Genomic DNA, 26,106 nt, shown 5'->3' with positions numbered 1-26,106 from the left:
CACCCCACAAGGAGCAGGAGACCCCCTTGTGGTCACCTGGCTTCAGTCTTGCAGGGGGGACCGGTGGCCACAGGGCAACCAGGGCTCAGGGCCTATCAACATCACCTGGCATCACTTCTGGGGCGCACAGGCTTCCCTGCACCTTCCAGGCGGGGGACCCTCCAGGTGGGGGCCTCAGCGTCCCTGTCCCAAGGTGTGGCAGAGCCACCTGGCCCAGGCTGCACACCTGGCGGGCCAGTCCCTTTCTCCCCCTCCTCCTCCTCTGAGCACCCTTCCTGGAACCTGCGGGTGCCTGCAACACCCCTGTGCGGAGGTGGCCAGCCAAGGCCCCCAGGACAGCGTTTGTTTTCCTTTAAAGGTGTTATGTGTTGCCCTGGCTGGCGTAGCTCAGTGGATTGAGCGCGGGCCCGCAAACCAAAGGATGGAGGTTCGATTCCCAGCCAGGGCACATGCCTGGGTTGCAGGCCAGTTCCCAGCAGGGAACGCACAAAAGGCAACCACACATTGATGTTTCTCTGCCTCTCTTGTTCCCTTCCCCTCTAAAGATAAATAAATAAAATCTTAAAAAAAAAATAAAGGTGTTATGTGTTTATTTTTAGAGAGTGGGGAAGGGAGAAAGAGAAGCACTGATTGGTTGCCTCTCACACGCACCCGAACGAGGGATCGAACAAGTCCAGATGGGGTCGAACACACAACCGAGGCATGTGCCTGACCGGGAATCAAACCTGCAACCTTTCAGCTGCCAGACATTGCTCCGACCAGCGGAAACACACCAGCCCACCGGGCCGGGCAGGCCTTCCACTTTCAAAAGAAGATGCCATGAGGGTGGTCAGGGGGCACCGTCCAGGAACAGACCTGGACTCCAGCCCAGGGCTGAAGGAGCAGAGCCACAAGGGAGCCCAAGGCGGGGCACTGGCCCTCAGGGGGATGGGGTGGCTCAGTGCCTCCCTTGCCTCGCACTGGCCTCGACCCCCAGCCCCCATTCCCCACGGACTCCAGAGAGGAAAAGCCCTAGAAGACGGCAGCGCGGCCTGTGAACTCCAGCCCCATCTCCTGGGGGCCCTGCCCCTACTGCGCCTGTTGGGTTCAGTGTAGACGACTCCTGTTCATCCTTCAAAGCCCTCTGTCCAATGCCCCTTCCTCGGGGCCATCTTCCTGCTGTCCCCTTCCTCTGAGCAGTAGTGTATCCTGCGTGTACCTGTCCCAGGAACCAGGGAGTGTGCCACACGCTCATCTTCCACACACAGGGCTCCCCAGGGCGTGAGGGGTGAGGGGTCTGTCTCAGGTGGGTCCCCAGCACCAGGGGCCTCCGGTGCATGGGAAGGGAACAGTGCACAGAGCTGGGAGTGGGGAGGCGAGTCAGTGACACCCTCTCCCTGCCCCCGACTCCTGTGCTGCAGATGAGGGGCGGAGGCCCTGGGTGGGGCTAGGGGCGCTGGCCCAAGGTGCAGAGAGGACCCCGCGGGGCTGGGCTGGACACAGGCTCGGACTCCTGGTCAGGAGGAGGCCACGGGGCGAGTCTGTTCCCACCGCTTTCCCAGATGCGGCCCCACCGGCCAGTTCCGATCCTGGGGCCTGGGGGAGCCCAGGCCAACCCCCTACTACGCCCAGCCGCCAAGAATGAGCTAGAGCTGGACCAGGGTGCAGGGGCGTGGCCTGCAGGAGAAGCTGACCTGGAGGGAGACTTGTGCCCTGAGAGGGGCTCTCTGGAGACGGACACAGGGCGGCCTGGGGGCGGGGGGGTTTGGAGGTCAGGGCCTCAAAGCCTGTCGGTGTCTGGGTACCAGGATGGCTGGACCTGTGGCTCAGAGGGCTCAGCGGGGTGTTCAAGGGCCACCATCAGCCCCTCTCCAGTTGGGTGGGGCAGGGTACCCAGAAACATCTTGGGAGAAGGAAAATGGGCAGCCAGGCAAGGGGGACAGCATAGGCCTCACCCCTGTCACCCACCCCTGCAAGGGTTTTCACAGGACGCCTCCCCAGCCCCTCCCGGACCGGGTAGCGTGCCGGGTGGATGGATGTCATGACTGTGGGCTCCAACAGGGCACGGAGGTGCCTCAGGTCAGAGGTCAGGGGCCACTGCATGCCCATGCTCCCCTCTCCCCCAGCCCACCCCTTGTTCCTCAGGTGGGCTGGGCCGGGCAGGCCGAGGGTCCCTAAGCCATGGCCCCCGGCAGGCGGCAGTGGAAGGAGCTGGGTGACCCGGCCCTGCACGGCCGGCTCAGGCTGCCCCTCGTCACCCCATCTAGTGGGCCATGCCACTAGACGGGAGGTCCCCGAACTCTCCGAGTCCCCATCAGCAGCTGCCCTGACTGCCTGGAGGAAGTTGGAAAACACAGACTGCTGGGCCTTGCGCTCCTGAGGGCCTGGTTCGGAAGTCTGGGCGGGGCCCCGGGACCTGCACTCGAAGGTGTTCCCAGGGGCCTCTGACCAGCAACCAGGTGAAAGGCCCTGGGCCCGGCGGCCCCTGATGGCACTTCCTAATCAGCCTGGTGCCCGCTCTGGTCTGCAGAGAGTGCGGCCGGCTGGGATCCACAGGCTGGGGCAGGGTGCTGAGGGGCTCCCGGGGCCCTGGCAGAGTGCAAGCACCCTCCCTCCGTCCCTCCCTTCACTGACATCTGTTACGGACTGGATTGTGTCTGCCCCCCAAAAGATGTCCTGATCCCCAGCAGCTCCCAGTGGGACGGGACTTGGAAATAGGGTTTTGCAGATGAGGTCACTAGGGTGGCCTTGGTCCGATCTGAGCGGTGCCCTCCCAAAAAGGGAGGTTTGCAGGGGGAGGCAGGACCTCTGGAGTGCCGGGCCCTGCTGGGCCGTGTGGGGGAGCGGCAGACCCCCAGCAGAGGGTGGCAGGCGGGTGCGAGCGTCCCCGCAGCTGGCTTGGCAGCCGACGAGAGGCACAGAGCGCACTGGCAGGCCGGGGAGGGGCGAGTACCAGGAAGAGAAAAGGGCACGGTGGGGCAGAAGGGATGCTGCAGGCGCGTGTCGCCGTCCAGGGGTGGGGGCGAGAGCCAAGAACTGCACTAGGACTGCTTCCTTCCTGCAGGGGTGGGGGTTGTGTGGGGCGAGGGTTGCAGGTGTGCATTGGAGGGGGCAGGGAAGGATATGGAGGTGTTGAGACGAGATTCCATAAACTGTATGCAGCACCCAGCGGCTTGGCAATTCCGGGTCTAAAGGTCAGGGATGGAATCCGAGCTGCCCAGCAGCCGCAGGCGGAGCTGACCTGGAGGCAGAGAGGCTCAGAGCCCGTGCAGGCTGTGTGCAGTGTAGGCCGCAGGTAGGGCCAGTGGAGGGCGCGGGGCTGGAGGTGGCGGACGACCGAAACCCCAGCTGCCCTTCCTCCCAGTCTGCAGGGCCCCGGACAAAGGGGAGGTGCAGAGCCGGAGAACGGGCGAGCCTCGGTCCCCAACGGCCGGGCCCTCCCCGGGCACTGGCAGCAGATGGCGCTGCCGGGCTGCTCTCGGTTCTCCGGGCTCCCGGAGTGCGCCTTGGGGCGGCCCGGGAGCCCAGGTCGTAGCCTGAGACCAGAGAGGAGCGCACCCTACGGCCCCAGTCCGCAGGCTGACTCCTGTGGGCCGTTGGCCCCGCCCCAACCGGGCAGGTGTTTGCCCACCTGGGGCCAAGACTGGGGGCGCAGGGAGGGCCCGGATGCGCGGGGACTCCGGCGCGGAGCAGGTGCTCAGGGTGCCGCCCTCCGCTGTGGGCCGGGCCTGCGAGGGCGTGCGTGGGGGCGGGTGCCGGGGGCAGCGGTGCGGCGCTTTGAGGATAAAGGGTGCCCCGCTGGGGAAGGGGGTGGCGGGGGAGTGGGCGCGGCCTTCCCGGGGTGAGCTCATCTGGAGCCGCACGGCGCACCCACCGCGCCCAGCCTCCTGGCCCTAGAAGCCCGGGATAAGCGCTGTACGCGCTTGTCCGGCAGCGGCCTGGTCTGCCAGGAGCTGGGTCAGGGGACCGGAGTGTGATGAGAGCTCCTCCCCGAGGGTCCGGAGACCGGATGCGCCTGCCTCAGCCACCTGGGCGCCTCAGCCACCTGGGCGCCCCAGCCACCTGGGCAGACGTCACTGCCCTCCCCTGCGCCCCGCGGCTGCCAGTGGGACCGTGCCCACCGCCCTGCTGGTGGGGCAGCCACAAGTCCCCCTGCTGGGTCTTTGGCCTGGGGGGGGGCAGTCTGCCACCTTCGGGAGGTGTGAGGGCCCCGGAACGTCCCCTCCTCCATCCCGCCCTACTGCCCCAAATCCTGCCCTCCCGCAGTTTCCTGTTCGGGATGACTCAAGGGGAAGGGCCCTATTAGCTGGGCGTGCCATCCACTTGTTCTTTATCAGCCGCTCCCCTGCCCAGGGCTGCCCACCAGCGGAAAGGGAAGCAGAGAGGGGCAGGCGCCGGGGTGGGGGGCCTCAAAGAGGAGGAGGGGTGGGAAGGAGGGCTGAAGTCACTGGGGAGGGAGGAGGCCCTGGAGTTCCCCGTTTGACCTCTGGCCGAGGCCTTGGACACCCTGTGGCTCCGCCCTGGAGGCCTGGGGTCGCCCACTCTTGGCCCGGGTCCCTGGATGCCCAGGCGAGGGGCAGGAGGAGGGGGGGCCTGAGCAGAAGGCCACGGGCACCAGCAGCCTGGCTCTGGGGCCCTAGGTCCTCCCCGTCAGCATCGGGCAAGTGTCCTTGGGCAGGTTGGGGACACCGCTGAGTCCCCTCCCAGCCAAGGAGGTACCTACGCAGTGGTGCAGGGCAAGGTATGGAGAGTGGGCCCCCTTCCTGCCAGGCCTGGGCAGGCCCGTGTCCATCGGGCCAGGGCCCGGGTCCTGTGGGAGGTTCACTGAGGTGGGGGTGGAGGAGGGAGAGGCAGGCATCTTGGTCCACCTCTTCCTGGGAGGCAGAGAGAAAGGGCCACTGAGTCTGCAGGCCGCCTGGTACAGAAGGCTGGTGGGGGGGCTTTGGTGGGCACCTGCTCCTCACTCATCACCACTTCAGTGGGGCTGGCAGAGTTCTGGACTTCACCCCACCTCCCCAAACATTCCCCCATGGGGATGGCGGGGTGGGAGCGGGGTGCTGGGCAGTTGGGACTTCGTTTCCCTCCTGGGGCATCAGGTGCTCAGGCCCTCCCTCCCCCAGACTGGGCTCCGGGACCCCGGCCCCTCCACCCCCGTCTGTCCCCCACTTCTATTTCACGTTCTCCTTGGCTATTTACAGGCATGTCCGCAGACTGCATCAGGCCGAGCCTGGCCGAGCCTGGCCCTGAGGCTAGTGGTGCCATCACTCTCCACCTGGTCCCCCGCATCACCTGCCTAGTGGAGCTCATGGGGCCAGGTGAGTGTGTGCTGGCAGAGCAGGCCCCAGCTGGGGCTGAGGTCCTGGGAAGGAGCCGCAGGCTGGGGGTTGGGTGGGGGCCCCGGCACCCCGCCCGACGCAGGGCAGGGAACGGACTTGGGGGAGCTTTGCCTTCTGCTCCCCAAAGCCCCCGCTGGGCCACCCTGAGGACAGGCCTTGCTGCTGTGCTGAGTCTTACATCCCATCTGTACAGACGTCCCCCTACGGGCCACAGGGGGTCACCCCCATCCCACCCTTGTCCTTCCAAAGCTCCCTCACAGAACCCCTTCTTGGCTTTGGGGAGCCCCTGTCCTCCCACTTCCCTTCCTTCACCCAACCCTTCCCCTAAAGTTCCCAAGGAGGGGATGTTTGGGTGGCCTGCCCCTGGCCGCCTCCCCTGCCCCGTGACGGCCTGGGGTGGGGGCACCGGTCTCTATCCCAGCCCCGCCAGGACTCACTCTGGGCTCTGGGTACCGGCGCCATATCTCAGCCTCATCTTCTGCCTGACCAGACTAGCCCCCGGGCTCCCTTCTCCTTTCATAAAGCCGCTACCCCGACATCGAGCCTGGCCACTCCTTGGCAAAGGGCCCTTTGTCTGCAGACCCCTGCCCTAGCACTGACGGAGCAGTCCAGACCTCCACACCCCCTCGCCAGAGAGGCTGAGAGTCCTCCGTGGGTGGGCACGTGACCTCCGCCAGGTGGGGAGGACACCTGTCCTGGCCCAGGCTCCAGTCCAGCAGAAGGAACCCCTGCCAGAAGCCCGGCCCAATCGCCCCCCCCCGCCCCGGGCTCTCTGGGCTCCTTTCGGGGAGATGGGAGCCCAGCTGCCCAGTTCCACGCCCAGATCCTCAGGGGCCGGGCTTTCCCTGGATGGCAGGGGCCACACTGCTCAGGATGGATTGCTTTTCTGGGGAACACTGGGAACTCCCCGTCCTGCTGGCCATTCAGAGTCATGCAGAGCTGCACCCACTTCCCGTGGGACCTCACCGGGGCAGAGGCCCGCAGGGCGGCCCCAGCACGTGCCCCTCCGCTCTCCGAGGCCCTGGCGGCACGGCCCCAGCCTCTCCAAATGCAACCTGGCACGCAGGCACTGCCCCGCCCCTGGCCCAGGCCTCCCTGAGACCCAGGGGGTCTGCACATCAGAGGCACCGTGACAAATCCACGCAGGCACACCACAAGGGCTGTCCGAGTGGGGAGGGGCCTGAGTGCCACGGAGGCTGGCCCCTCCCAGCACACTTCCGGGGTCTGCTCCACCGGGCAGAGCACAGCAGGGACCTGAGCCCACCCTCAACTCTCTGGGGCCAAGTTGGCCCCCACCTTGCACCTCGGAGAGGGTTGAACCAGGCTTCTATGGTGGTGTCCAGCCTGGTGGTGTCCACAGGTGGTCTGTGGTTATTTGTTAGATGTCTGCGGGGCGCCTCCTTCCGGGCCCAGTGCCTTCCCTGGTCCGGTGGGGCCGCGCAGTAAGCACCTGGCTGCGATGCAAGGCAGACAGACAGAGTAATAAAATGTAGTAAGACCCTAACTATTCATCCGCCTTCTCTCCCTCGACCTTGCCTTCCTCCCATTTACCCGCCTGTCCACCCTCCCACTTTCTATCCACCCACCCCTCAGCCACCCATCATCCGCCCATCCGCCCATCTATACATTCAGTTACCTACCCACCGCCCTTCCCTCTGCTTGCCCACTCATTTATGTCCCGTTCAGCCACTGACCCTGACCCAGCCATCCAGCCACCTACTCGCCCGCCCTCCTCACATCCACCCCCTAGCCACCCACCCACGCGCCCGCCGCCCTAGTGGTACAGGTGCTGGATCCCTGGCTTCATTTAATTTAAGTGCCTGACCCTGAGCTCTGGGATTGCTAAGTCGGCTGCCTCCAAGGCGTCCATTGTGCTTAAACACATGGCCAGTTCCACCGGCCACCCCCCCAAAGTCCCCTTTCAGAAAGCCCTGGGTGACCTGGATAACTGACCACTCTGGGGGCCCTGTTCTCCCCTCCCTGCACCTTCTTTCCTGCTCTCCTGTTTTAAATGTGCGGAGAAGGAGCGAACCTGCAAAGCCCTAGGCACTCCCGACCCCGGTCAAGGTGGAGCTCCATCCACGCTGCCCCCGCACCTCTCCCTGTGGCCCTGGGCACCAGGTGGACGCACCCTCTATGACCTAACAGACCGACGAACCTCGTTTTCCGAAATTCCCCAGGGTTGGCGCTGAGGTGCGACTTGAGTCACTCTAAGAACCACGGGGTCGGCCAGCCCAGCCCTGGTTCTGGTCTGGGACATGTCTGTGGGGGCCCAGGGTGGTGGGCCAGATGTCCCTAACCAGCAGCACCACCACCGATGGGCCAAGACCCACACCATGCAGCCTGTTCCCACTCTCTACTCACTACCCCGAGCCTGCAAGGCCTACAGCTGTCACCTGACCTGGGGGACACAGAGGCGGAGGGGACTCACCCAGCATTTAGGGGAGCAGGGGTCACGCTTTGGCTGGAGCGGGAGGAGGCCAGCCACGGTGGCCCGGCTTGGTTGCAGCCTTGCCTCACTACCTGCTCTGCTCAGCCCTCCAGTGCGTGGAACCATAGCTGCCTGGTCGACCTGATCAGAGGTTGCCCACCCCTATTTGGGGCCCCGCACTGCCCCAGGGTCCCAGGTGTCAGCGCTCCAGCAAGTCACTGCCCGTGGGGACCCCGCCCCTGCTGCAGGGGCTCTCCAGCACCTGGCTGGGGGTGCCCATGGCCATGCTGCTGGAGACAGCCACCGGCTCTTTCTCGTCCTCCTTTTATTGACTCCAAGGGGCTGCCAGAGTTATAAATAGATGTTCTGGAGCTAAAAATAGCTTTGCTGGAGCTGCTGGCCGGTGTTTCCAGCTCTCGGTCTCTTTGAGAACTCTGAAGGATACAGGGTTCAAGGATCCTGGCTCCTCCAGCAGCCCCTCTGTGTGCAGACGAGCGCGCACGTGCGCTCGCACACACAAATGCACACACATAGGTCTGGTGGTGTCGCCAGGTCAGACCCCTACCAGGTCTCACACAGTCTGGGCCTCAGGACCACGGGAGGGGCCTGTCCCGAGCTGCCTGGAGGCGGAGTGAAGTTTCTGAGAAACACGTTGGGGAGGGGGTTGCCTGGCGCACGGGGGTGCTCAGCAGCAGGAGCCGCAGTGTGGCAGCGGCGGGGCAAACCCAGGAGGGACCCGGGGAAGTGCTGTCGCCACGCCCGTCCCCGGGAAGCAGCGGCCGCACTGCAGGCTCAGGCGCACACGCACGCATGCGCACACACACCCGCCCCGCCCCGCTGCCCTGGCACGGGGGGGGGGCCTGCAGGTGGGCGGGGCTGCCTCCAGGGAGAGGAGCCCAGAGACACCAGGGGCCCTTGTACCATGTAAACGCTGACTGATGTCAGTAAGTCATTTGCATAACATTTAAAGAGCTGGCGCAGACGCTCCAGTGGGCCAGGCCCTACCTCTGATGAGAAGGGAAAGCCGGGGTGAGGTGTGCACACGCGTGGGCCCCCGCGGGACCCCAGGAGGTCTGCGGGGACGCACCGGTTCCCAGTTGTGCCTCCAGGAGACCGAGGTGGGGGGGACTTGAAGGGCAAAACTGAGTTTTTGTTCACATGGTTGTAAGTTATTTACAACATTGCTAGCGGCAGCAGTGAGGGGATGCTGCGTCCGGGGCTCAGCTTAGGCCTGTGCTTCGCCCTCTGCACACTGGCCCTCCCAGCGCCTCCCCCAAGCTGCCCTCTGCCCTGTGGGTTCGGGGCCCAACATGCTGGGTTCCTGGCCTCAGGGTGTGGGGGTGCCTTCAGGACCCCCTCCCTGCCCTCCCTTCCCCCCACCCCCACGCTGAAGAAAGAGGCAGCCGGAGGCTTGGAGAAAACATCCATCTCAGGATTTATTACAACACGTTTTTTCCAAATACAAAAGAAGGGAACAGGACAGTGGCCGCGTTGGAGGAGGGGTCTGAGGCAGGGTTGGCGGGTGGTCCAGTTCAGGGACTGGGTGCTGTGCTATAGGGGTCAGGAGGGGCCTGCCGCCTCTCCTCTGCTGGACTTCCCAGCAAGTAACAGGGGGGGGCCTGAGCCATGTTGGGGCCACACCAGTGCCAGGCACAGGGCGGGGGGCACGGCAGGAAGGTAGGAGGCAGAGGGAGACGTGGAGAGGACTGAAGCTCCTCCCCTCCCTGCCTGGGACTGGGTGGAAAGGACCAGGGAGGCCCCCCCAGCACAGAAGGGGGACCTTCTCCTGCATTGCAGCTGCTCACTTTGGGGCGCCCAGTGCTTCAAGAGCAAGAGCCCCACACCCCCCAGGACAGACACCGCTGTGTGAGCTGCTGCAGCCTGGAGAGAGGGTGAGGGAGGGAAGGGCCAGCACTCGGACCCGCCTTCCGAGTGCTGAGCCCAACCGGCGGCCCAGACCACTGTCTCCTGGACAGCACAGGGGTGGGGTGCAGAGGGGGGGCCGGTGCATCCTCCATGCCCGGGTCACCTCAGAAACCCAACGCGATAGACGAACAGGAGGCAAATTTACATAATCAATAATAATAATTAACCAATAATAATAAATACTTAAACTTCTAATCCATAGATTGCAAATACAACAATGATAGCTTATTTCTTGGGGAACGGGGTGGGGACAGAGAGGACAGGAACGGGACTTCTGCTTAAAGGAGGCATGACAGGGACACAGGGCGGTGGGTCTGAAGAACAAACAGAAACAGCCAGGGGGGGTGGCTGGCGCGAGGCAGGCACCTCCCACCCTGCTCGGGGACTCAGTCCTGCTGGGGCCGCCCTCCTGCCAAGCTCCGGGCCTCGGCCTCTTCCCAGGGTGGTCGGGCCCAACCCTTAGACCCCAGACTTCTGAAGCTCAGGGGACATCTACTCCTGCCCCCAAAATGCTTGGGTCCCAATAACCCATGGGGTGCGGGCCAGGGTAGCTGGGCCCCTGTTCTTGCCCTGACTCCCCGGCCGGCCCAGCCGGGCCAAAAGCCTTCTGCGGTGGGGACCAGCACATCCCCCTGACGAGTCTGGGAGACCTTGGAGGGAAGAGCTCCTGGGAATGGGGTGTGCGGGAGTCTCCTCCTCTGAGGCCCCTGTGGGGGTAGGGCAGACTGGGGCCGAGTCCTGCCTCCGTTCAGGTCAGGGGTCTCCTGCCCCAAGCTGGCTCTCTCAAAGCTAAGGATGCCACCCCAGATGCACAGGGTCTGACCTGGCTTCCTGGCCCCTCCCCTGAGGGAATAAACCTGACTTCTGAGTCTGGCCTGGGGCTGGGGCTGGTGGAGGGAAGAACCCAGAGCAACACCCTACACTCAGCTGCCTGGGGAACAGGGGAGCCAGCAAACCCTCTTCCTGGGTCCCCACACCTGCAGGTGGTGCTGGGGGCACCCAGAGTGGAAGGGAGGGAAGCAGCCTCTGAACAGCCTTGCTGAGCATGAAAGGGGACCTGGGCTCAGGCTGGGGTGGGGGCGCTCCACCTCCGTCCCTGCCCTGGGCCCCACGCCATCTGACACGCAAGAGCCCTCGGCACGAAAGTCCTACCCGGTTCTGTTTCCCAGGCCTTCACACACACGGGGGCTGAGCAGGCCCCGTGCTGGCCAGCACCAGCCAGGCACGAGCCCAGGATCGGGGATGGGCGGCGGGGGCCCCTTCCGTGGCACCCAGACATGGTGCCTGGAGCTGGTGGCGGGTGGCAGGGACTCTGGGACCACCGCCCCCAGGGCCCCAGAAAGGAGTGGAGAGAGGAGAGGAGGCAGAGAGGTGGGCAGGGAGGGCAGGCGGGAAGTTTCTGCGGCTCAGTTTGTGGCAAAGTTTTTTTTTCTTTTTCCCCCTTTTTCTTATGTAAAAAGTGCACGAAAGCCCTGCAGCCTCTTTGCAACGGTTAGTGGTGTCATCTGGGGTTAGGGCTGGCGAGGAGGGGACCCCAGGCCTGGCACCCCAGCTTGCCACTTGCGGGTGGCCTCATATTGCTTAGAAACGTGTCTCAGTTTAAATACCGGACTAAAAATAGAGCTTGGAGGGCCACCCTCACTGTTGCCAAATCATGGCCAGAATGAACAGCTTCAATAAATAAAAAATTGAAATATTTACTTCTTGATAAAAATCGCAGTAAAACCATTTACCTTTCTTTGCATTATATATAATATATATTTATAGGGGGCCCGGCTGCTGGCGGCCCAGCCGAGGGCAGCGGAGGGCTCGGGGCGCTGGGTCCCGGCCACCGTCAGGACACCTCGATGACCTCCACGCTGCCCGAGAAGCTGGCCTGCTTGCCCAGGGCGGCCAGCTCCTCGCCGCGCGCGCACCCCTCCACCATGCACTCCTCGAACTCCATCTGGCAGCTCCGGCGCTTGAACTGTGTCTCCGGGGCTGGCTCTTCAGGCCAGCTGGTCCGCGCGTCCCGGGACTCGGCCCTCGCCGCCTCCCGCCTCCGCAAGTCGCTGCCGCCGCCCGTGCCCTGCGGGCCGGCCAGGCTGAAGGGCGCAAACCGGGCGCCCTGCGCACCCTCCGGGCTGAAGCACCAGGGCCCATCCGGAGAAGGCGTGCCGGGGGAGTCCAGGGGCGGCGCCCAGGCCCCGGGGCTGGCCGGCTGGCCGGGGCCAGGCAACCCGGGGGCGGACAGGGCGGAGAGTCCGTGCCGTGGAGTCTGCCGGGCGGCGTCCCCAAAGTTCAGGCCGAGGCCATATCCAGGGGAGCGTGCGGGGGAGCCTGCTGGAGGCCGGGGCCGCCGGCGGGGTCGCGGGCGAGACTCAGGCGCCGGGTCTGCGCTGTCGGGGCTGGGCGAGGGGAGGCCTAGCGTGCCCCCCGAAGGGCTGTCCAGCTTGCAGAGCTTGGGGGCCTCGCCAGGGTCGGAGGGCCCGGGGCCGCTGGGCCGCTGGCTGGGGGCGTAGGCGGACTTGATGTCCAGCGAGAAGGAGCGCTTGAGGCGGTTTGTGTCCTGGAGGCGGTCGGAGGAGAGGTGCAGGCCTCGGAGGCCCTGCTGCAGTGCGCTGGTGGCGGGGGCCCCGGAGGGTGAGGGGGGCTCCCCGCCGTCGGCGGCGCTGGTGGCACTGGGGGCGCCCTCCCCGGCCTGGCTGGCCGCTGCACCCCCCGTGGCCGCGCTCTCTGAGGTAGGTGGTGGCAGTGGCGGCAGTGGGGCCGCAGGGCCCGGGAGGGGCTCGGGCGTCCCCGGGAGCGTGGCCCCCCCGCCCTGCAGGGCGGCCAGCAGCTTCAGGCTCTGCTCGTACTCTAGCAGCTGGCCCAGGAAGTTGAAGTTGGGCGAGATGGACGGGCGCCGGTCCTTCACGAACCTGGGGTGAGAGGCAGCGGGGTGACCAGAGGGCTTCTCGCCAGAGCGGGCCACCCACCCGCCTCTCCCCTGCACCCACGGCCCATTCCGGAGCACGCCGGCTGCTGTGCAGACCCGCCGGGCTGGGGCCGGATTCAGGCCTCTCCGCCCCTCCCCCTGCCCGGGGCCCAGAGCCCAGGGCTGCGCTGATGCTCCAGGGCAGAGAGGGAGGAGGTGGTCTCAGGTCTCAGGTCTCAGACGGAGGGTGGGCTACCTGTAGGCGTCGTCCGAGGACATGCCCATGGTCTTCATGATGTAAGCGATGGCGATGGTGGCAGAGCGGGAGATGCCGGCTAGACAGTGGACAATGACTTGGCAGCTGGACAGCTTGGCTTTATCTGCGGGCAGTGGGGGCACAGGGACGGGTGAGTGCGGGAGTTGCCCAGCCCCTCCTCGCACCAGGCAGGGAACCCGCCCCGCGCCCCGCTGCCCGCGGAGTGGGGGTAGGGCGCCCCTCTCACCGATGAACTCGATGGACTTGTCCAGCCAGGGCAGCAGCTTTTCACAGTAGTTGTCGTTGATGGGGATGCGCATGAAGCGGCTCTCGCAGATGAAGTCGGGCTTGGGGCAGGAGTTGCTGGCATTGAGGACGTAGCTTATTCCGTTTTGGGTCATCAGATCCTGGAGGGGCCGGAGGACAGGTTGGAAGCGGGTGCAACCGGGCAAGGACCTCGCGAGCCCACGGCCCTCGGCCTCCGAAGTCGCCCCGCCCACTCCCACCCCGGCTCGCAGTCTCGGCAAGCCCCGCCCACAACCCCGCCCACAGCCCGCCCCTGCTCCCAGGAATCTCAGGGCTGCCTGGGCGGTGGCTTCACCCTCTTTCCTCGTCACCATTTTTAAAACACGGGATTCTTTTCAGCGCTGGCCAGGGGCCCAGTGACATCAGCAGTTTGGCATGTGGGCTCTGCCGCCCAGGGGCAGTGAGCTGCTTCTCCACCCTGTCCTGCCCGGCCCTTCCCCCAGCTCGACTCTGGTCCTCCTGTGCCCCCAGCCTGCGCTCGTCCGTCCCTCCCGTTAGCCTTCGGCTCCCTTTCTCCCCCAGACAAGCCCAGAGTGTCCTTGCCCCGGGGCCCTGCGCACACCTTGTTCAGGACATCCTTCTGAGAGCCCAGGTAGAGGTGGGGCAGGATGCGGGTCAGGCCCACGCTGGGCACGGGCAGGCAGGGCTGGGAGAGGCTCACGGGCAGCAGGGCAGCGGGCTTGCCCTCGCAGAGGCCGGGGAAGCAGGAGGAGAAGGTGGCGAAGCCCCCTGCAGGAGGACCGAATGGAAGAGACTGTCGGGCAGGCCGTTGTGGAGGGAGGGGGCCCGGGGCACCGACCACCGCGGGGTCGCAGCCACACCCAGCCCGGCCCCCCGCGGCTGACCCTCCGATCTGAGCACCCGGGCTCAGCGCCCAGGGCTGGAGGGCCATCTCAGCGCACTGTGGCTCCTGCGCTGGCGCGGAGCACTGTGTCCGCAGCCCGCCCCTACGCCCACATTCCTCCTCTAGCAGGACGCTGTTGTGACGCCAGTAAAACGCGGGGTCGCGGTGGCAGTCAACAGGCAGCACCGCAGGCCCGGGCAGGGGCGGGCTCCATGGTGGCGCCGGGGGTCTTCTGTGGGGCTACTGGGGCCAGGCCGGGGCTTCCCTCTCGCCCTGGGCTGATGCAATGCCTCCTTGCCTCCATCTGGCTCGGAGCCCCAGGCCCGGTGTGGGTTCCAGGACCCGGAGGCAAGAGTTTCTGAGGGCCCCCCCTCCTCCCGGGCATGACATCACCTGCTGGGATTGGCACAGCCCATGGGGTCCTCTGTGCCCCACGGTGGCTCCACTCCACCAGCAGAACCGGAGGAGCCGGGCACCCAGGGCACTGGGAGGACAAGGGGCAGGCAGCGGGCACTCAGGGTCCCTGCGGCTGGCACACACACTGCCACCCCTGGCACTGTCCCTGCACAGCACATCTGAGTCCTGGGCCACGGTCGGAGGAGGGAGCCCCCCACTGGCTGAGATGGCCTGAGCTGGGGTCTTCCCCCGTGTGCCTCTGAGTCAGTGAGTGCCCACAGGCAGGGCTGTCCCCTGTCCTGCCTGCCACATAGTGGGAATGGACTCACTTCCACCCAGCCTGGCCGGGTGACCACTGAGTTGGACCAGCAACTGGGCAGTGCCCGGTGGCTGCCAGCTCTTGGGAGAATGAGGAAGGCCTGCCTGGTGGGCCCCTGAGGCTGACCACGCTTCTGGGGGCACAAGCCCTGTGGCACCTTCGCCGCTCCCTGCCCAGCAGCTGCCATTTCCAGCCCCAGTGGACCAGCCTGTCTCACCAAACAGGGGGCCACGGCCGACCCTGCCCCACTGAAGGAGGCAGGAGCGTGGGGTGGGGTCTGGTGCCTGGGAGCAGCTGGTGCCAGAGACCTGCTGACTCCCGAGGTTGGAGATGCTGGGCGCGCCACCTGCACCCTGGTCCAGCTCCCCGGCCAGTGTACGCTGACCCCCCAACCAGAATGCTCCCAGAGCCCCCAGTGAGGGTTTGACTCTGGGCAGGATGGGGGGCATGGAGATGGGGACCTCCAGGAGGGGGAGGGGAGGCTCAAGCCTTTGAGGAGAAGTCATTTCCCTCCAGGGAAATGATTCTTGACACCATGGCTCACAGGTTACCAGGACAGGAAGCTAAGCTGGAGCCTGGAGTTGGCTCCTGCTCACCATCTGGAGCCAGGGACCCTTCCTGTTCAGAGCAGTGTGGCCAAAGTGTGCTGGGGGGCAGCAGGAGCCCCTCCCCAAGAGGGAAGTCTCCACGCAGGTGCAGAGACCTGCCAGCCTCTGCGGCAGTTTCTCAAAAACGCCCCCCAGGATCCTCCTGGGCACAGCTAACCAGCGTGGGGAGCCCCCCCCCCCCCATAGATGCCAGGTATGGCCAGAAAGCAGGGCTGCCACAAAGCTCTAAGCATGGGAGCTGAGGAGCGAAGCCGTGGCAGCAGACCTGGAATGTGCAGGTCCCAGCACTCCGAGGTACCGGACGCCGCCGCGAGGCCCTAGGCATCCCTAAGGGCACCTCCACTCAGAAGCGGCCCCTCCCCAACTAACCCGCTCCCTCTGCTGCCTGGAGAGTGCGGGAGGGTGCAGCGGCTGGCCTGCCCCTCACAATGAGATCCCGGATTCCTCGAGCAAAAGCGCGCGCCCGGACGCGCGCCCTGCCCGCCTGCACGCGCGCCCAGCCGCCGCCCCAGCCACGGCTTCTGCCACCGCACGCTCCAGCCCTAAAGATGTCCCCACCCCTCCCTCCATGGCGGGTTCCCACCCACCCTCTTTGCTGAGGCTGCTCCCGCTGTGGCCCTCAGCCCGGGTCCGAGGGCGATGCGTGCGGGGCCGAGCCGCAGGAGCGCACTGGTCCAGCGGCGGCGGCATCCCTGCATTCCGCAGTGCCGCGCGCGAGCAAACGCCGGCTCCGGGCTCCGGACGCTTAAAGGGCCAGGCTCCCCTTCCCATCCCTGCCCGCACTGGACGCCACAGCCTATCCGCAACGTGGGGAGGGGGATGGGGATGGGGATCACAGCCGCAAGTTCTCGCACCCTAGGGCGCCTGACCCCACTGCCTTCTCTCGCTTTCACCCACCTCCTTGTCATGGGTGGGGGTGGGGCCCTCTCCCGGCACGGTGGTCCTCATCTTGGGGCTCCTCAGAGCCCTTCTTCACCTCTCCCCCCAGGGGTCAGCCCGCAACTTCTGGCTCCTCCCTCTGTGCTGGGTTCCTGCGCTTCCCCCTTCTGGGTGGACAGCACCCACCTCCCTGCAGGGCTTGGACTTCCTATTCTCACTGCTCAAGGGTCCGCTTGCCTGGATGGGGTGGGAGCTGTGAGCAAGGCCAGGGGGCTGTCCCTAGGCCTGGGTCCTGACTTGGTGTCCCTGGGAGCCACCCTTATACCATGAGCGGCAGGACTCCCTCCTGGCTGGGCTCTGGGACAAATGGGAGCACACAGCTTCACTTTGAAGGGTTGGGCAGTGAGGGGCTCTGGCCCCTCAGGGACACACATCCTGCATGTCACCCGGGTGAGCTTGGGAGCAGCCCAGGGGGGACTCACAGGCCAGTGGGTGCTGACTGCCAGCGTCCCAGTGCCACCCACGGATGCTGACCCCTCCGACCACACAGGCCCAGCCATGCAAGCTCTGGGCCACGCCAGACACATGTGTGGAGGGCGGCACACGTGCCTGTGCCCCCCACTGACTGGCCGTGCTGGGCTCAGACCCGGCACCTCCTCCAAGGGGTCTGCCCTGAGCACTGTGGCTATGGAGCTCGGCAGGCTGACTCAGGAGCCAGCTGGGCCATCGAGCTGGTTTGTGAATGTGAGGGAGGGGGACTTTCCAGCCTCCGGGTTGGCCTGGCTACTGGGGGGGGGGAATAGGAAGCCCTGCAGGGACCCCTGAGGGTCTCCAGGCTGGGGTCATGAGCATCCTGGCTGGGAGGGAGCCCTGGGTGCCTCCCTGTGTGGGGACCATCTTAGGCCAGATTGGGGTTTCCAGATGCTGGGGCCTGTACCTTCCCCTGGGGCAGCTGGTGGGGGACAGTCCCCAGCAAGCCACACCTTTGCCTGGATGTCTCCCCCCCGCCCACCAGAGGCATCTTGGGTTTCCATCCATTCACCTCTGCACCTGATACTGGGGGGAGTCTTGAAGCATGGGAGTCCGGGGGAGGGGATGGTGGAGCCAGGAGAACTCCAGAGCTACCAAGGTCCCCCCCCATCCCAATGGACGCTCAGAAAGAACAGGGTGGACCCAGGACCCCAACTCCCGAGGTACCCGACACCCAGCCGAGCAGACAGTGGGGCGGAGAGGCGGAGGGAGAGGCACCCTGCATCCCCAGGACACCGGGCTCACCTGTGAGGATGGCCACACTGTGGAAGCAGCCATCCAGCTTGCTGAGCAGGATGGAGAGGAAGCTGTCTGCAGCCAGCAGGCTGGCGTCCCGGGTGCTCTGGTCGTAGACCACCACGTCCTGCGGTGGCTCCTCGGCCTCCACCTGGGGGCCGGGAGGGCAGAGGTCAAGGTGCCGCCAGGCAGGGGCTCAGGGGACAGGGCGGAGCGGGGGGGGGGCAGGCACCCAGACGCCCATCCTACACCGGTCAGGTGCAGGGCCCACGGGCTTGCAGGCTGAGACTGGGGATGGGCGGGGTGGGCGCAGGGGGGCAGTGCTGCCCGATGCAGCCTCTTCTCACTCACACTCACAGGACAGAAGGGCGAGGCCCACGTGGAAGAGACACGGGGGAATGGGACACGTCCCCAGGGGGCCCATGCGGGGACCCTCGGACACAGGATCACACAGCCACGGCCTGAGCTGGCTCCCACGTGGGCCAAGCACGTTTCCGGGATTCGGAGGCAGGGCACCTCTGGGCCAGGCTCTCCTCTTCCCACACCCCAGCCAGTCAGCTATGTGGAACTGAGGGCCTCAGCAAGAGCCCCCCAACTCCAGGAGGCAGCAGCTGGAGAGTGGGGCTCCACCTGCCCTCCTCCCCCTCCAAATGCCCAGACCGGGCCAGATGTTCCGCAGCTTTTGCTCAGAGAGCGGCTGACGCCCCCGCCCCCAGGCACACTCAGCCCTTAAGCCAGCTGAGCCCCTAGCCCGGCCGGATGATGTCACCAATAGCCAATGGGATGGAGCTCCAGCTAGGGGTGATTGATGACCGGATTCCCTCCCTGAGGCTTCGGGGAGCGGTCTGCCCAGTGTGGGGGGCTCCCGACAGCCGGCCGTGTCACCTGGGTCTGCTCACAGCCAGCTCTGCCCTCTGTACTGTGACCCCCAGCAGTCCCCGTTGCCCCTGCCTTTGCAGGTCACGGCCCAGCCGTCCCTCCCCGGCAGACCTGATGCTGCTGGGAAGAGACAAAACTGTCCACGGCAGGTGGCCTGCGACATTGGTGCGGGTCATAGAGAGAATTCTGTGAGGGCCACACAGGACTCCAGATGGGAATGAACCGGGGGCTGGGGACTGGGACTGCTCCTCATAAGCTTCTTGGTCCCTCCTGTCCTCCTCTGAGGCCTCGCGGTCCCCCGAGAGTGCGCCTGACCCGGCTGCCACCTGGGTGCATGGCCCCTGCCACTTGGGTGCAGCTTGCCCTGTGCCTGACGTTTGGCTCTGTCTCACTCAGCCGCACAGCGCCCTCTCTGGGCCCCGGACACGGGTTTGTCTGGACAGCTCCGTGTGTGTGTGTGTGTGTGGGGGGGGGTGGAGGGGGAGGCAAAGGCTCTGGGAGGGCGGCTGGTGGGGGTGGGTGTCAGGGTGGCCCTCCCTGGGGCAGGTGGGCCGTGCCCAGCTATGGCCAGCAGTGTGGGCTGGCTCCAGGCATTCTGACCCTGAGGAGCCAGGTCTGGGTTCAAGGGCAGAGGAGGGGAGGCTGTCCAAGCCAGGGGTCCCTGAGTAACGGGGTGAGGAGCTCAGCCCTGGACCCTAGGGCCCAGGCAGGGAGGGGCGCCACGAGCATGGGCGGGGCCTGGGCGCGGGTACCTGGCTGCGCACGGCGGGCTGGATGAGCTCGGCGATGGTCACCTTGCCCTGCTGCAGCCGCCGCCTCACCAGCTTGGAGCCGCAGATGTTGACGGAGCTGAGCACGTGCCAGCGGCTGTACTCTACGAAGGAGCGGCTGTCGATGACCAGGGGCCCCCCGGGCCCGCCCCGCAGCAGGCTGGCCAGCTTCTTGGCGTCCATCACCTTCCTGGGGAGCCGGTCCCCGGCCATGGTGGGCAGTGGGCAGTGGGGAGGGGGTGCCCCGTGAAGTGAGCGGGGGCTGCTCCAATGGCCTGGGTATGGCCTAGAATGCGGGGTGACCGGGCATGGCGCCAGCCCTGTGGGGAGAGGTAGCCGGTCAGCATAGGCTTCACAAGGGCCGTGTGCAGTCCCAGGACACGGACCACCTGGTCCCGACCTGTGCCCATGGTCCCCTCCCATCTGGGGGCGCATCCGTGCCCTTCTGGCTCTTCTGTGAGAGAGCATTGGAACCTGTGACACACGGAGCTGGAATGTTCTGGGAACCTGGGAGGGGGCCGCCAGCCTGCAACCTCCGGTCACCACGGTGGCCTCGGGGAAAGTGGGGGATCAGAGGGAAGGGGCTCCGGGCTTGGGCTGGGCCACGGAGGCGTCGGAGGAGGCCTGAGCATCCTGCCCTTGCAGCTCTATCAACCCCTCCCCTCTCGGGCCCCCACTCCTTCCCAACTCCTGGGACCCCTCGCTGTCCAGCCCCCTCCACAGCACACCCCCCCTCTCTGATCCCGAATAGCCCGGGAGCTCTATAAGCTGATAATCTGGGTGGGTACATGGGGGTGTTGGAGTTGCCTCCACAGGCTGGCAGACTCCGGGGAGCTGGCGGCCCCAGCAGGCGCTGGAGAGGGCTCGGTGGTGTGGGGGCCCCTCTGCAGCCGCCGCTCTCCAGCTCGCCGGGCCATGGCCTGGAGCGGGCCACGCCTGCCGCACAGAGGGTGTGCAGTCGGTGCCATCCCGCTTGGTGCGTGCCACACCCACAGCCGGCTGCTCCAAGCACAGTGGGGGCCTGGGGTCTGAGGGCATCATCTAGGGGCTATTAGGTCCCACAATGGGGGGTGGGGAGCAACCAAGGACAAAGGTCAGCATGGTGACCCTCGGGGGTGCTGGGACCCTCAGCATGGTCTCCAGAGGCCCTCGGGCTGAGGGGCGCACAGATGGGGGAGGAGGTTAAAGGGACTGCTTAGGGGTAAAAGACCCCTCCTGGGGGTCTGTGCCAAGCCTCTGCCGCTGCTGCCCCACCTGCCAGGCTCCACCTGGCCTGTCTGCAGGTACAGCCAGCCTTTCTCTGGGCCCCCAGACGCATCACGGGCCCTGGAGGTGTGCTGTGTCAGGAGATGAGTTTACTTTGCAGATAGGTAAGCTGAGGCTCAGGGAAGAGGTGGGACCAGCCCAAGGTCACACCAAGGAGACTGGACAGAACCCCAGGCCTCATGCCATCAGTTCTCCCCTCTGCCACACTCCCGCCAGCTTGGGAGTGACGGGCGGCTGGGAGAGAGGTATCCCCTGGGGCCCGCGGGGAGGGGAGCCCTTTAGCAAGCCCCCAGCCTGCAGCGCTGGGAACACTGGTCAGACTTCAGAGGGTGGTGACAGACGACACTGGAAGCAACAGTGGCAGCAGCCACTGTTTGGGGTCCACCCTCGGGTGAGCCCCCAGGCTGGCGGCAGTGATGCCGGAGTCCACAGAGAGGCAGGCGCAAGGCAGGTGTGGGCGGAGTCCACCCGCGGTGGCGGCAAAGGCGGACCACCGAGCGGGTGCTCAGGCACGTGCCTGGGACGGCCCTGGTCGGTGGGCGGGGCAAGGGGGTCCACCCACAGATACCTGCCTCCCAGGCTCCTCTGCTGTGGGGGTGCAGCCGGGGCTGTTGCCCCTCCTGAGGGGGGGCCTGCCTGCTGCGGGGTCCCGATTTGATTCCTTTGCGGGCAGTTTTGGGCAGCTGTAACCTGAACCTCCTCACGGTGTCACGGGCCACAGCCCCCGGGGCCCCTCCCACATGCCTCTCCTGCAGGTCTGGGCACAGCCTCCTGCCCTTGGCCGTGGAACTGAGAGTCCAGCTCAGAGGCCCAGGACCCGGAGCGGGGACACCGTGGGGAGGGGCGGCCCTCCCTCCGCATGCCCCTTAGGCAGCAGGGAGCAGTTACTTCCCATCTAACGCTGCTGCAGCCGCCATGGACCGCAGCGCGGGGAGGAGGGAAGGGGCTGGGAGGGCCTGTGCGCCCCTGCCCAGGGTGTGGAGGTGTCCACCCCGCAGACGGGAACGCAGTCGGCAGGAGGGCAGGGCAGAGGGGAGGCTGGGGCTGGGCTGGGCCGGGGCTGGAAGGGGTGTGGACAGCCTGCTTAGGCTGGTACCTGGTGCCCCCCTGCGTCCGCAGGATCCTCCAGCGTGGCCCTATTAACCACTACAGTATTGTTATTTGCAGCCAAGGGGGACTCATTAGCCAGTTAGCACCTCCGTTGTTGCCATGGCAACAGCAGAGGTGCCAGGCAACCGCTACTCCTGCAGCAGCAGCAGCCGCTGAGCAAGGCTGGCTCTGTGCAGCGCAGGTCCCCTTCCTCACAGTGACCCCTCTCCCTGTCTCCGCGGGTACCCAGGTGCTGGGGCCTGGGACCACCCCTGCCAGGCCCCAGGCGGCCCCTCTCCTTTCTGCTCTGCTTGGTCCTCACCCTCCTCAGGGTCTGGCACCCACCCTGCAGACTCCCACCCCTTGAAGAACTTCTCTGAACAGCCAAGCTCTGGCCCAAGCCCCTCTTGCGCTGAGCTGGCCTCCTGGGAGCACACTGCTACCCACAGGGCCTCCTTGGAGACCTCTCCCTCCCCAAAGTGGATGCTGTGGACTCGGACGCGGGGCTGGGCACCAAGTGGGGGTGGAGAAGCTAAGGGCAGCCCCGAGCAGACGACTGGGGCCGGAAGAGGCAGTTGGGCACAGCGGCCATAGGCACGACAGGGTCATGGGCCTCTCTGCCTTCAAGGACGCACCCCAGGTTCAGACCAGACCCCACTTCTGGGAACCACGGGGGGGAGCACCACCTCATGTTCCAGAGCCTGGGTGTGGGGCGGCGGGGGCAGGGGGAAAATGAGGGCAGCACAGCCCCTGCACCAGCTCCAGAGGCAGGAGAGTCCTCCCCGTCCCAGCTGGGTGCTGCCCGCCGCTGAGCCTGCTGGGACATGCCCTGTGCACACTGACTGCACACAGGCCTGTGCTCACTGCTGTCCCACGACTCCCCTCACCCCACCCCTGCCATGTGCGGTCACACGCAAATGTGTGTGCACACACCCGTGGTCACTGGCCTCATGCGTCCTCACTTTCTGCGCGCCGGATGCCCCCAAATCCCAGCACACCCCGCCCCTGGGGCCCACTCCTCAGCCTCACACCCTTGGCTCCCAGGGCCTGCTCCTCACAGCACGTCCATGTCCTTGAACGCACGCGTGACCGGGGAACTCCCAAAGGACGGCACCCTCGACAGGGCACTGCCACTTGGCGTCGGGTGACGGGGAGCTCACTGCTCCCTGAGGTGGCCGCCAGGCCTGGGAGGATGGGGACTGTGGCTCTTACTCAGGAGGAGTGGCGCCTGGCACACCTCGGTGGCCTCTCAGGAACAGCGGGCAGCAGAGGGGCAGCTCGCCAGCGCCCGGGGCAGCAGCAGCTGCATGGAGCCCTCCAGAGCCGGGGCCCGAGGGCTCACACCAGGTGAGTTCACGGTGCCCACCCCACGCTCATCAGGGATTCCAAAAGCTCACACCGCTGCTCCCCGCTCAGTTCCTGGGGCGAGCATCACAGGCCCCAAGCTTGTCCTCCCCCAGCCAGGGGAGGCTGCGGCCTTGGCAGACAGTGGGTAGGGGCCTTTTGCCCCTGGTTCCCAGGGGTCCAGGCTGAACCTGGGTGGGCAGGGGCTTGGCATGTGGGCGCTTGACAGGGCACGTGCAGGACGCTACCACATCTGGGTCTCCCTCGTTCCTGCCAGGCTCGTCCCAGCCTCACTGATCTGCAGGACCTGTCCCCATGTCACATACCCAGGCCAGCCCAGGTTCTGCCAGCCACTGCACACTGTGTTTCACATGGGAACCAGCTGCCCAGGCAGAGCTGCCCAGGAGAGGTGCCTCGGCTCACGAAGGGCCCGCTCCCCCTGCGTCGGGCTGGGCCTCTCCTCTCCATCCCTGTGGAGCTGTACGCGCGCGCATCTCAGAGATGTAGGGACGGGGACACCCTCGGACTTCCCTTGGCCACAGCCCACGGTCCCTGGAGCCCTCTGTGCAGCTGAAACTTCTGGCCCCAGAGCTACCAGGCCTGAGCCGGGAGGTGATGCGGGGAAGGGGCCCGGAGCACAGGATGCTCTCCAGCATCTTCTAGGAGGTGGCCTCTGGCGCCCAGGAACCTCCCAAGGGCTGAGGGCAGGAAGGGAAGAGAGTTTGCCTGCCAGCAACTCCCCCAGCCCAGGCCGACTGCAGTGGACCTCAGGGTGCGGCCGCATGTCCTTGGCGGGTGTGATGTGGGAGACATCTGTCCTCCCCAGCAGGGTGGGGGCGCTGGGTGCTACTCAGTGTCCAGCACTGCTCTTCTGTCAAGAAGACCTGGGGCCAGGAAGCACACTGCTCCCCCCGCCTGCAGCCCCCCCCCAACCGCACAACGAGAACACTGGGGACACCACTCTGCTCCAGCCCCCAGCTCCCCTCACTGCATCGCTGCAGCTCCTGGCCCCCAACTGCCCCAGTAGAAGCCGGAAGGCAAATTCTCCCGGAACGTGAAGACCTGGTGTGGGCCGGGCCCCGGGTGTCCTTTCCCCTCCAGGCCGGACTATGACATCCCCTCCCCCCAGGTGGGGAGATAGGCGGAAGGCGGCCGGCTGCACCCAGCCTGGCAGTGCCAGCCCCTCCCCCAGCTCTCCGGCTGCCTCTGCTGCAGCCTGGCCGAGCGAGGTCTTTATTCCGCAGGGGCCCGCCGAGCGCCCCGAGGTGGGGGTGCCTGTGGCGGGCTGGGCACACAGGGGAGATGGATCTGCAGCCCCCCCCCCGTCAGGTGGAAGTAGCCCTCCCCAAGGGCAAAGGCCCTCCGCCCCCATGGCCAAAGCCTCCGCATCCCCGGCAAGCGCGCGGCGCAGAAGACCTTCTCCAATTCTGGGCCCCAACGTGTGTGTGTGTGTGGGGGGGGCGTTCGAGGGGTGGTGGGGCATCATGGCCTCGCACGGTGGTCGGGACTGATCCCCGCTGGCCCTCCTGGGTCCTTATTCATAACCCCTCCCCCCACCAAGATAAGAAGCAATCTCGGGAAGAAAGGCGGCTTTTCGGTGGCAGGGCGTGGGCCGAGCCCGGGTCCTCTCCGCGTTGCGAGAAGCGGGGCAAGGTCTTCCCTGTCTAGTCCATGGCACCCCTGCGAGCTGGGTTTGGGGACGCCATCCCTCGAGCCGGGACCGTTCACCTCCCAGCCGCCTCCTCCTCCCGGGCGCCGGGCGGGCGCAGACCCCAGCGCTCCGGACCTGGTGCCCCCACCCCCGACCAGGCCGGGCGCCCGGTTCCGTGCCGGTGAACCTCCTCTCCGCCAGCGCCCCCCGCCCGGCGACCCTGCTCACCTCGCTCACGCTCGCCTCCGGGGCGCACCGGGGCACCGCGCCGCGCTCAGCGCGCCGGGTCCGCTGCGCCGCCCATGGGCCTGGCGGGGGCCCGCGCAGCCAAGGCAGGGGCCGGGGGAGCGTGCGGGCCGCGTCGCCGTCGCCGCCGTCGTCGCCGCGGCCGACGCGGGGAGCGCTCGTTCGGGCCGGGGCGCGCGCACTGCGGGCGGGCACGCGCACTCGCGGCGCGCATCCCACCCCGCGGCTCCGCGGGCGCGGCCGGTGTTGCTCCGGCTCCGGCTCGGCTCCGGCTCCGGCGTCCGGGCTGGGGGCGCGGAGCCGGTTCCGCTGCGAGTGACAGGCCCCGGGCGGAGGGCGGGGCCGCCGGCGGGGATGAGGTCATGCCGAGCGAAAAAAGCCCCTGACGTCACCTGCAGCCAATCAGCGTGCGCGGCTCGGGGGCAGGTGACGTCAGCCGGAGCCCGGCTTTGGGTGCCGTTGAGACGCAGCGGCCACAGGGGGCGGGGGCCCGGCTCGCCGCTGCCGCCGTCCGCCCTCTGCCCTCGCCCCGCACCCGGGCACTGAGTTTTAAAGGGGCCGCGCGGTGTCCCGATGCGAGGCTTAGGACCCCCACCTCCAGGAAGCCTTCCCAGCCCGGGCACGGGGAACCCAAGCCTCACCGCACGTAGACTCTCGGAGTGTTGTCCGGCTGATCCGGTCCCGCGCGGGGATCCTCTCCCCGCAGGACTGGCCGGAGCTGGCGCTCGCTCCCCGCCTCCTGCGCCTCTCCCCGTCCCCCCGGCCCCCCGCAGCCTTTGTTTGTGCGGGGCCTGCCTCCAGGAGAGCCTTCGCTTGCCCGGGGCCTGGCCCGGGAGTGCCCACCATGAGCCTGGCCCTGCCGAGCTCTCTCCCTGCAGCTTCTACGCTCACCCCTCTCCTCGACTCCCGGAGGTGGTGACCCCGGCCTCCAGGTCGCCTGGGAGGAGATTGGAAGTTCAGAGGCGAGACAGTTTGCCTCGGCCACACGTCTCGTGAACTCTGGTGTGTGTGTCGGGAGCAGTGCAGCGCTGTTCCGCCCAGTCCCGTGATGACCTCCAGCCCTTGACGCTTCCAGTGAAAAACAGTCCGTCAACGGCGCTCACCGGGGCCCACCCCGACAGTGTGCGCCCTCGCCCCATTACTCCCCCCACCACCGCCCCGTTCCCAATAAAGACTGGAAGGGCCCGCCCGGGGAGGGCCCGCCCGCCCCCAGCCGGTCACTGTGGGAACACTACCGGCCTACCGCTTGGACGCTCGGCGTCCAGAGCGGGAGCAAACATAGGTAATTACACCTTGGGCTAGTGTTGGGCCGGAAACAAACTGGGGCCAGAGACACACTGGAGCAGGTGGGTGTCCTGGAGGCCACCCCAGGAGGTGACCTGCAAACAGTGGCTGGCGGCAGAGCCGGCCTGTGGGGCG

The 26,106-nt window shown here is 66.6% G+C and overlaps 1 protein-coding gene across 2 annotated transcripts; it reads right to left on the bottom strand.

Annotated features, from left to right (window-relative positions):
* Positions 1-9,180: 9,180 nt before the first annotated feature.
* On the bottom strand, positions 9,181-25,368 carry DUSP8 (dual specificity phosphatase 8). 2 transcript variants are annotated; one of them, XM_053658665.1, is made up of 7 exons: positions 25,329-25,368; positions 19,074-19,411; positions 17,452-17,593; positions 13,693-13,859; positions 13,072-13,231; positions 12,825-12,948; positions 9,181-12,572 (listed from the first exon to the last, which is right to left on the bottom strand). In XM_053658665.1, exons 2-7 carry the CDS (start codon positions 19,302-19,304, stop codon positions 11,507-11,509), a joined length of 1,890 nt encoding a protein of 629 aa, XP_053514640.1. In that variant the 5' UTR covers positions 19,305-19,411; positions 25,329-25,368; the 3' UTR covers positions 9,181-11,506. The 2 variants fall into 2 exon arrangements, with proteins under 2 accessions (XP_053514640.1, XP_037002184.1); XM_037146289.2 differs by lacking the exon at positions 25,329-25,368 and adding an exon at positions 24,670-25,016.
* Positions 25,369-26,106: the final 738 nt, after the last annotated feature.

Source organism: Artibeus jamaicensis, unplaced genomic scaffold (assembly GCF_021234435.1).
Source record: "Artibeus jamaicensis isolate MK-2021 breed Jamaican fruit bat unplaced genomic scaffold, CSHL_Jam_final scaffold_537, whole genome shotgun sequence".
In the NCBI taxonomy this organism is placed as follows: Eukaryota; Metazoa; Chordata; class Mammalia; order Chiroptera; family Phyllostomidae; genus Artibeus; species Artibeus jamaicensis.
Note: the sequence above shows the minus strand (reverse complement) of the source record. Positions and strands in the feature narration are given on the sequence as shown.

Bases quoted from the DNA above. Each gene is read 5' to 3' on its own strand.
- DUSP8 (XM_053658665.1), bottom strand. From the start codon at position 19,304: ATGGCCGGGGACCGGCTCCCCAGGAAGGTGATGGACGCCAAGAAGCTG. The intron at 13,232-13,692 runs GTGTGCGCAGGG...CGGCCCCTCCAG, and splicing joins AGAAGGATGTCCTGAACAAG to GATCTGATGACCCAAAACGG. The intron at 12,949-13,071 runs GTGAGAGGGGCG...CACTGCCCGCAG, and splicing joins CAAGTCCATCGAGTTCATCG to ATAAAGCCAAGCTGTCCAGC.